The following is a 9809-nucleotide window of genomic DNA, read 5'->3' as shown; positions in this document are numbered from 1 at the left end:
AGTTAAGTCACCATAACTCTCAACACGTTTCCCCTTTAGATTTCCCCAAAATTTAGCACATGCATGTGCTTTCTCTTGCGTTTGGATAAATTGTTGAGTAACTTCTCATATTCTTCTCTTTCTTTGAATAAGCCTTTTAAACTCATGCAAATGCTTTTGGTAATTGTCTTTATTCTTAACTACATCCAAAACCATAAGGCACTTTCGAGTTTCACGACATTCTTTATCAAACCATTTTTTCCTAAGTTTCTTGGTGCATTTCCAAGATGTGCGGTTAGTCGAAAAACATTTGTTTGTACATGAGAGAATGACTTTCTTGAAAGCTTCCCATTTGTATTCTAGTGTAGCACCATGTTGTATCTTTGTCATTTGTAGCATATCCTCAACCATCTTGGAATACATGGGTGCTCGCTTAAGGTTCATGCTCAAGTGCGGTTGTTTATTCTCTTCAATAGCCTTCTCACAATCAAACCTATGCATACATTTGAGATCAATACATAAAGGCCTATGATCGGATTCCGGTGTCCATTCACCAAGTGAGAATTTATGTATACGATCCAAAATACCTTCGGAAAGTAGAACATAGTCAATCACACTATTTCGTTGTGTTTTCTACATGTAAAACCATTAGTGTTGGGCCATAAAGAAATATCATTTGCAATAAGCAATCCGGTACTATTGCACATTTGTAGGAGTAACTTCCCAAATTGGTTCGGATCTTTTTCATCGCTAGAAGAGCGGTTATACATTTGCATATCCTCTTGCATCCTTGAGATATGTGGCATGAAAGATTCTTGTGAATCAAGTTGGAAACTTCTTGTACGAGCATTCATGTCACCAAAGACAATAACTTCCCCTTTGGATTTGAAATAAGCAATATCATCTTCTAGATTGGCAAACGGTTGATCTTTATCCAAACAAGCATAAAAGTTAGAATCTTGATTAGGAATGTAACATTCAATTACAAAAGTGGGCAAATCATTAGGTGTTTCTATTTTGAGCCATATGTAGCATTTATTTTCATCATTTTTTATGATTGACACATATTTCTCTATTTCCTTCTTAATCAAACATGCCACCCCTCCTTGTCCTCTTCTTTGTCTTGGATTTTTCTTCCATATCAAAGAGTGTACATTATAGTTTCCTAAACCTTGAATCCTTTGAGTATCATGCTCCCACGTTTCAACAAGAAGTGTGATATCCGAGTCATCGGTGAACTCCTCTATGCCAAATCCCGCATTCTATGGGTATCCATTGCAATTCCAAAAGCATAGTCGTAAAAGGCGTGGGTTAGTCTCATAGATCATGTGTCCCTATTTGCCTACATTTCCATCTTTAGGCACATCCTTAACCTTATTTTTCAATCTTTCTTCATATGCTTTACGACGAGCATTTTGTTGTGAGATAATACGATCTTCACTCACAAAGCATTGTGTACCTTTGAGGTATACCCAACTATTTTCGAGTATGATCCGCCGCTTTGTATCATCTGTCATTGTGCATACAATAGGCCTTTCTCCAGAGCGAGTAATACCATGTTTCCCAACTCGGTGTGCCCCATATACATTCACATTTGATATCCCATAATGCATGCTAAAAAATTCACCAATGGCCGTTCCAAGGGATGCGGGTGTTTCCATACTCTCTTCTTTAATCCCACGGACGACAATGTTCTTTGATCTTCGTTCACGTTCTTTCAATTCTCGGACATCTATGCTTTCTATATTCTTCTCTTGATGCATCACATGCATATTAGATGAGTTTGATAGCACATCCCCACCACATACATCGGCCCATGACTTCGTTGTACATACATTTTTACTCTCACTTACATCCCGCCTCATCGTGTCCAATTTTTCTTCTTTTAATGCTTCCTTTAACTCAATCTTGTTAAGGCGCTCATTTGTTTCAAAAGAAGCTCTTTTACATTCTTGAATATCTTCTTGAAGTTTTGCAACCACTTGTTTAAGACTTTCATTCTCAATGACAACACTTTGGAGCTTAGTATTCTCTTTCATTAACGTCCTAATCTCTTCACCTTGCTTGTTTATGGTTTCTTGAAGTGAATTCAAGTGACTCATAAGCATTTTGTCCATTGCATTAGAATCGAGATTTGTTGGTGATCTCGGCTCATTATCAACAATACCCCTGAACTTTGCGGCGGTTTTACGAGTATTTGCCATTGTAGGGAAAAACCCTACGGGAAGAGAGAGACAGAGAGGGAAGGAGAGAGAATGTACCTTTCACTCGATTTAGGGCTTGAAAATCTACCTTCTGTTTGAGGAACCGTGGGGCAAAGATGGCTGCGGATGAAAATGCTCATAACTTCTCGCCACGGTAACGGAATTCAGTAAATGAACATTCTTTAGAAAGCTCTCTCAAAGAGCTTTCCAACGAGCTATAGAACGTAGAAAACGATGGCCGAAGTGAACTTACAGAGAGCTTTGAGAGAGAGAGAGAGAGAGAGTGTGTGTGTGTGTGTGTATTTGTGTGTGTGTGTGTGTGTGTGTGTGTGAGAGAGAGAGAGAGAGAGAGAGAGAGAGAGAGAAATATTAGTGTCTTCTAAGACCAAAATTGGCCCATGAGACAATTGGTTTACAACAAAAATGGCATATTTACCCATTCATCGAGAGAGAGAGAGAGAGAGAGAGAGAGAAGGTGGAGAAGGGTTGACCTCTTGCTTTGATGTGGAGTTGGCGCATTTAGCTATACTCGATTTTAATTCTTGTGCTCATGGACTTGGTCTCATGATCAGGTGATAATGCCTTGAAATAAACATCAACATATTATCTCCTCCTACGATTAATCTTATATCTCATCAAAGCATGAAAGTGATGCATCCTTGATCGGCAACTTGTATTGCCCTGCCCCTAGGACGACAATCTTTGGTTCGCTCCTCTCAATTCCCCTTTTCTTATAGTAAGGATATCACCCTCCCACAAGACACACACACTAAGAAAATAAGCAATGCTCAAGGTATGTTTTGCAAAGGAGAAACTTCCTTCACTAGAGGTTAATGACTATTTTGATCAATAAATATAAATAATTGAGGAAACAACTACATATGTATAAGAGTATCCAATTGATTAAGAGAGATTGTTATTCCCAGAATGCACATTATTGTAGGAAAGTATACATACATACGTACGTACACACACGCACACACGCACACATATATATATCATATATATACATACATACATACACACACACACATATGTATATACATACATTTGATACATACATACACATACATACATATACATACATACACACACATACATACATACATACACATACATACACACACATATATGTACATACATGCATAACTACACACATATGTACATACATACATACATACACTTACATATACATACATACATACATACATACACATACATACATACACACACACACACACACATATATATATACACACATACATACACACATATGTACATATGTACATACATACATACATACACATGTATCGAAGGCCACAACGAAAAACAGTAGCGATAAGCTTCTTGAACAGAGGTAGAAAAGTCAAGAAGCTTTTCGAAGATCAGGGACAGCAGAGCTTCACTGATATGGTAAAAATGCAGAGCTTCAAATTCATAGATATGGAGATGTGGGAACATTTAATAGACAAGATAAAGAAATAGATCTGGAAAATACAGGAATGCCCCATTAAAGAAGAATACGACAATAGAAACTGATCCAAGCTCTTTCACACATAAATTATAAGCCAATTCAAAGACAGGCTTACAGAAACAGGAATTTCTGAGAGATGGATATGGAATTAAGCTTCAAAGAATATATGTATAGTTGGATTTGTAAACATCAGAACTGAAAGCTTTTCACGAGTAGATATGGAAGCTTTTGACAGCGAGATATAGAAGCTCTCACAGCTAGAAATGATCCAGTCCATAATAAGGCAGAAGCTTTCAGAGATACAGATATGATCAACTGAAGCTTGTACAGATAAACGTATGCTAATTTTTCGCTGATATCATATATGGAAACTGTAAGCTAATTTTGGAGATGACAGATATGGAGGCTGAAAGGAAACTTCAGAGATGAAAGACGGAAAATGGAAGTTAACCTAGCAAATAACAGTTATGGATGGTGTAAGCTAATTCCACAGATTAGCAAATCTTTAGAAATAGATAAGGAAACGCAGAAGCCTTTCTTTTTTTCCGTAGAGGCCAGATACAAAAGACTGAGAAATGCTTCCAAAAATATAACAGATGATGACAAATAAAAGAAACTCAGAAACTTCTCCACGGAATTCAGATAGGGAAAATGGAAAGCTTCAAAGCAAAAGAATGCAGATTTCACGGGAGAAGGAAACGGAAGAAAAACCATATCTCCTTTGCTAAAGATTGACCGTGTTTTGACAGTCCACATCTTGGATGGAGGTACTGTTCACAGCGATGGTGATATTACACTGTGCAGAGATATCCACATGATGTCTGATGAATCCAAGAACCTTCACTCTTCCTGATAACTTCGTACTCGTCTCGAATGGAAGAGAACCAGAAAAGTAATCGTTGATCAAGTGCGTGTTCGTCAGAAGTTTATCAGCGTAAAGATCAAGCGATGTTGATATATTTTCTGAGTCTTGCGATCCAATTTTCCCTGAAGGTATAGGAACCATGGCGACTTGTTGGCCATGGTAATAGACCTGCGACTCGCTGTCTGTGTATTGAAAGCTCGCTTTGTTAGGGTTATTGACAGAGATGACGATGGCGAGGGTGATGTTGGCGGAGACGGATATGGAGAGGAGACCAGTTCTCTGAACATTCACATTGAAGCGTTGGAGCTTTACATCTTCGACATGGATGGTTGGTTCTTTAGGTTTAAACGCAGTGAATGCAAGAATAACTAGTATGATGAGGATGACGAGAACGATGAGAAAGAATGCTGTGCAGATAGCTATAGCGGAGCAGCAGCGGCGCCGATTGTGACCAGGCCTTCCGCCGTAATATTCATCCCCATAAGAACTAGTGCTGAAGACAGACATGGCCTCAGAATTAGGGCTGATTTCTCTGGATAGAACCTCCTGGACATAGACAGCAAGAATGAATGAATGAATGAATGCGAGAATGAAGTGGCAAAGAGATCCGTTAGTTAGAGAATTTGGTTTTGATTTGGCCACAGCATGAGGCTGCAGAGAATGGAAAGAGAAGCCGCAAAGAAAAGACTTTACCAGAGATTGAGGGTTAGGGTCAGGATTGGACAAAGGATGAAAGAAAAGAAGAAGAAGAAGAAGAAGACAAGGAAATAAGTTGTACAAAAAAATATTGGATAAAACAAACAAAAAGTTAGATGTGCAGAATTACTCAGAGGAATTCGGGGTGTTGATCAAGCTAAAGGCAAGCATCAGTCTAAACGACGCAGCAGGAACATGTTGAGAAGTAGGGAGTAGGGTTTGTGGTGAGGCTGGAGCATTAAAACGGACGGATCGAATGTTATTCTGAAGGATATTAGGGTTTGGATGAGGGCGGTGAGGTTTCTGATATGGAGATTAGGGTTTCTGATGTGGAGATTAGGGTTGGGCTGGAGCTGGAGTTGAAGCAGAAGGATCAAGGCAGGAAGATCCGACAGAGAGTGCGCGTCTCTCTAATTATGTGTTGATGGTGGACCTAGCGATGGCTATGGTGAGAAGAAGAAAAAGAAAACGCCGACCAGAAGAGGGGAGAGAGAGAGAGAGAGATGCGGAGGAGGAGGAGGGAAGGATTAAATACGCCATAGCTACCATGGTGCCACTCATATCATCATCATCATCATCATCATCTGCAGAAAGTGCAGAGAAACAGGGTTTTTTTGGGGGGCAACATTAAATGCTTTCACCCATAATCACGACCATATGGTGTTGGGTGGGTGTGAGTCGTGACCACACACACAATAGAGAGAGAGCTTTTTTTGTTGGTGAAGGCCTTGGGGAATTTTTCGAAACAAATGGAGCTTCTTTGCTGGTCAAGGTCAAGGTCAAGGTCAAGGTCAAGGTGGAGGCCTGGCAACCGGAAAAAGAAGATGGAGCTTCTCTGTTGTTATGGTCGAGGTGGGAAGCCTCGGGGACCTGGAAATAGATGGAGCTTCCTTGTTGGTCAAGGTCAAGCTGGAGGCCTAAGGACGGGAAATAGATGGAGCTAGCTTATCTATCAGTCGAGGTCGAGGTTGAGGCTAGGGAACGGGAAAAAAGATGGAGCTTCTCTGTTGGTCAAGGTTTTGAGTGGAGGCATGGGGATTGGAAAAAGATGGAGCTTCTTTGTTGGTCAAGGTCGGTGGAGGCCTTTGGGATTGGAAAAAGATGGAGCAGTCTCTGTTGGTCAAGTTTGAGGTAGAGGCCTTTGGGATTGGAAAAAAGATGGAGCTTCTCCGTTGGTCAAGGTCGAGGTGGAGGCCTAGGACCATAGTATGAACCTTATGTAACATACGTGCATTCGCATTCGAGAATGTTTCAATCATTTGAGTATGGTAAACACCCTTCGAAGTATGGGAATTACCATATTTTATATTCATTATTTATTATAAGGTAAATTCTTTTAAGGTTAAGGTAAAAAGTGTAAAGGAAAAAAACATAAGAATGTTTTGATAACATACGCATTCATTTGCATTCATATGAAAAAGAATGTTTGCCAATGCATTCAAGTATATTATGAACTTTGGCCTTCTTTTTACGTAAATATATATATATATGATGTCTAGCATCTGGAGCGTTCTAGGCCATCACTCTCTGATCTTCCATTTCTTCCTTGAAAGTACCCTTCTTGGATAGGAAAATCGTGGCCAAGCCATTTGCCTTCGGTGTTGGCATATGAGATGCTGGCATGTTTTCATACAAGGTAATGGAACCATGCCTTTCCTGTGATTGAGGAGGATGACATGCAGGTACTTCTCACATGCCTAATTTGGCATTCTTGACCGTTAAAAATGTTGTCACCTTCTCATTGAGTAAATAGGGAGGATGTTAGACGAGTACTTCCCACATGCCCAATTCACCATTCTTAACCGATAAAATGTTGTCACCTTCTCATTAAGTTGTTTGCTCAAAGAGCAAGAGCTTTGCCCTTCCTGGTGTATACACTCATGCTTGCCTATCTTAGGTACTGGGCCTATGGTATAGTTAGACACACTACTATTTGTTGGGTCTCTAGAGAGTACCACAACAATACATAGGCTAATGGGATATATTGTTTCGGTAGTTTATACAACGGAGTTAGTTCTATGCAATACATAGGCTAATGGGAATATTGTTTCGGTAGTTTATACAACAAAGTTAATTCTATGAACAAATTTCCATTGAGTCTTACAACACCCTTGAAGCTTTTCCTTACCATAAATCCCTCACTATTGTATTAAAGACAAGAAGGTTTTTTTTTGTGCATATGGAAAAAGCATATGATTGAGTGTGAGAGTGAGAGGGAAAGGAACCAAATGGTGTATCGACGACATCTTGGTCCTTGGACATGCCACCATAACATGAAGTAAGAAATTCCCTTTCCCGTAAGTGTCAAACCTTATATATGTCTTAGAATAAGTAAAAATGAAAGGACAAAACAAACTTTAAATTCACTTAAACAAAAATAAAAGTGGAATAAATACATAACTCCATGATGCACAATTGGTCATAAATGCCATGATTGTGTCAATGGTTTGGAGACAACGTTAATATTGCCTTACAATTGTTTAGAGATGACCTATCAGGGTTGAGATGGTTGTGTGAATTATTGCATGAGGTAGTTTGATGCAATTATTTGTGTCAATTGAGGTCGATGTGCCATAATTGAGAAAATTATGCCATTATCTTTGGAAACTATAAGGTTGTTTGATACATTGTGGCTTTGAATCGTAGCCAAGAATACATGGTATAACAAAGATGTATGAAAGCAATGGCTTTTAATCCATTACCTTAAGTTATGGCTTCAATAGTTTACCACTAGGGTAGGCGAATTATGAGAAAAATATTTAACCTGCTAACACACAAGGCAAAATAGAACTAAATGATAATTTTAATTTTGTTGGGTTGTGTGGTAAAGGTTTGGAAGTAATAAAAAATCATCGAGAAGGTTTTTGGCTTAAAGCCCTTTGGCTACATAAAACCAGTGAAGGCGAAACTTTTAAAGGCATCTACAGGCTTTAGTTAAGCCCAATGGTAGGGAGCAACAAGAATCTCCTCAAGAAAGGTGTTGCCATGTAATTTGTGTCACATCTCTTGCCATATCACCAACTCATGAACTATTGTCATAATAAAATGTAAAAAGAAAAGAAAAGAAACCTTCAAGAGAGGGTTTGAAGCATAAAACGTAAAATGAAAAGAAAAGAAACGTGCAAGAGAGGGTTTGTGGCAGATCAACAAATATACTTGTGGGCTCATTCAAAGGAAATAAGGTTGGATTCACACTACTCTCATGCATAATTATGCACTTTTTTTCATTGACATACAAGGTGGGGGAAAACATGCCACCATGGTACACTTCACCTCATGTGGTGGAGCCATCAGAAAAGTGTGAAATGCACTTCTATGACAAACATTAATCACCTTTCACACTTACATGTTTCGCATGCAAATAGAAATTTTGATTTGTTGGGGTGAGGGTTGAGAAACCCATTAGAACTAAAGTTATAAGCCTCCCTGACGCATTGTTCTAAATGTATGTGAACATCTATATGAACTTGTGCGCATACTCATATATTACCTCTTGTCAATGTGAACAAGCATCAATTGTACCCCTTGTTTTGGTCAGTAGAGGGAACGGTTAAGTATTAAAACAATAGATGAGTTGTCATTAGGGTTACCAATCTATGTATTATTAGGACCCTAATGAAACTGCTAATGTTAATTCCCATTACAAGGCACCAAGCTATATTAATATTTGTTTGCTTAGGATCATAGGAGCATAGAATTATCATCCTACCATTCCCTTGTCATAATTTTACTTTGAAGCTTTATTAATAATATAAGAAGCCTTAGCGCAACACCACCACCTTCAACCCGGAGCTTTACCGCAAGACCCACCAATCGAGTAGTGACGAAAGTCTACCTTCGTGATCCGACGGTGCTGAGTGGAAGAGTTGTCGCTGATCTTTTGACTTCTCATTGCTTTTTATGAGTTGTTGATTATCTGGAAATACTCTATTTTAGAGAAAGGGATTAAAATAGAGCCAACAATTATTAAACAAGTTTCATGAGTGCTCCATCATAATGCCATATTTTGTGGTTCTAATATTCCTCCAAGCCATAACATTCTCAATCTAAAATATAGGTGATAGACCAAATATATGAAAGAAACATGTTAGCATTTGTGAATTGTGGGAACTAGCCTTTATTATGTGACAATTATAAATCAAAACAGGTTGTAGTGTGAAATGGACCCTTTAGGCTCTCATGTACATAAAAAGGATTTCCGGGTTCCCCAACTTTGGTCCTATTTCTCTCCCATTTGTATGTAGCTTTTCCCGTTAATTAATTGAGATATGTAACATATTTATTACTTAACAATTATCTATTTAATTGAGATAAGTCATGTTTTTACATCTAGCAATAATCTACTTAATTAAGAACAACATATTTCTTAATCATGTTTAGTGATTAGGCGTGTGTCAATGTTAGGTTTAAATTAAGAAGACCTTTAGACTTCCATGATTTCATCGATCGATCGATAAATATATCTTTTCTAACGCCCACAAAAGACCGATTGTGATCGATGAGATGAGGGGCCTAGTCTGTGATGAGGATCAAATGTGGGTTCTCTCAAATTATGATTTTGATGATGTGGTGTAAACTGCGAATCCATTGT

At 38.6% G+C, this 9809-nt stretch overlaps 1 protein-coding gene across 1 annotated transcript; it reads right to left on the bottom strand.

Moving 5' to 3' along the window:
• Window positions 1–4167: 4167 nt before the first annotated feature.
• LOC147854785 (uncharacterized) lies at window positions 4168–5723 on the bottom strand. Its single transcript, XM_087331713.1, has 2 exons — window positions 5349–5723; window positions 4168–5068 (listed from the first exon to the last, which is right to left on the bottom strand). The coding sequence occupies exon 2, from the start codon at window positions 5027–5029 to the stop codon at window positions 4382–4384; it is 648 nt and encodes a 215-aa protein (XP_087187839.1). The 5' UTR covers window positions 5030–5068; window positions 5349–5723; the 3' UTR covers window positions 4168–4381.
• Window positions 5724–9809: the final 4086 nt, after the last annotated feature.

The sequence above is a fragment of the Azolla caroliniana genome, unplaced genomic scaffold, assembly GCF_043228905.1.
Source record: "Azolla caroliniana isolate FFs.n. ecotype wild unplaced genomic scaffold, voAzoCaro1.0.p SCAF_15, whole genome shotgun sequence".
NCBI classification, from domain to species: Eukaryota; Viridiplantae; Streptophyta; class Polypodiopsida; order Salviniales; family Salviniaceae; genus Azolla; species Azolla caroliniana.
This window is presented reverse-complemented; position numbering and strand designations above follow the sequence as displayed.

Bases quoted from the DNA above. Each gene is read 5' to 3' on its own strand.
- LOC147854785 (XM_087331713.1), bottom strand. From the start codon at position 5,029: ATGTCTGTCTTCAGCACTAGTTCTTATGGGGATGAATATTACGGCGGA.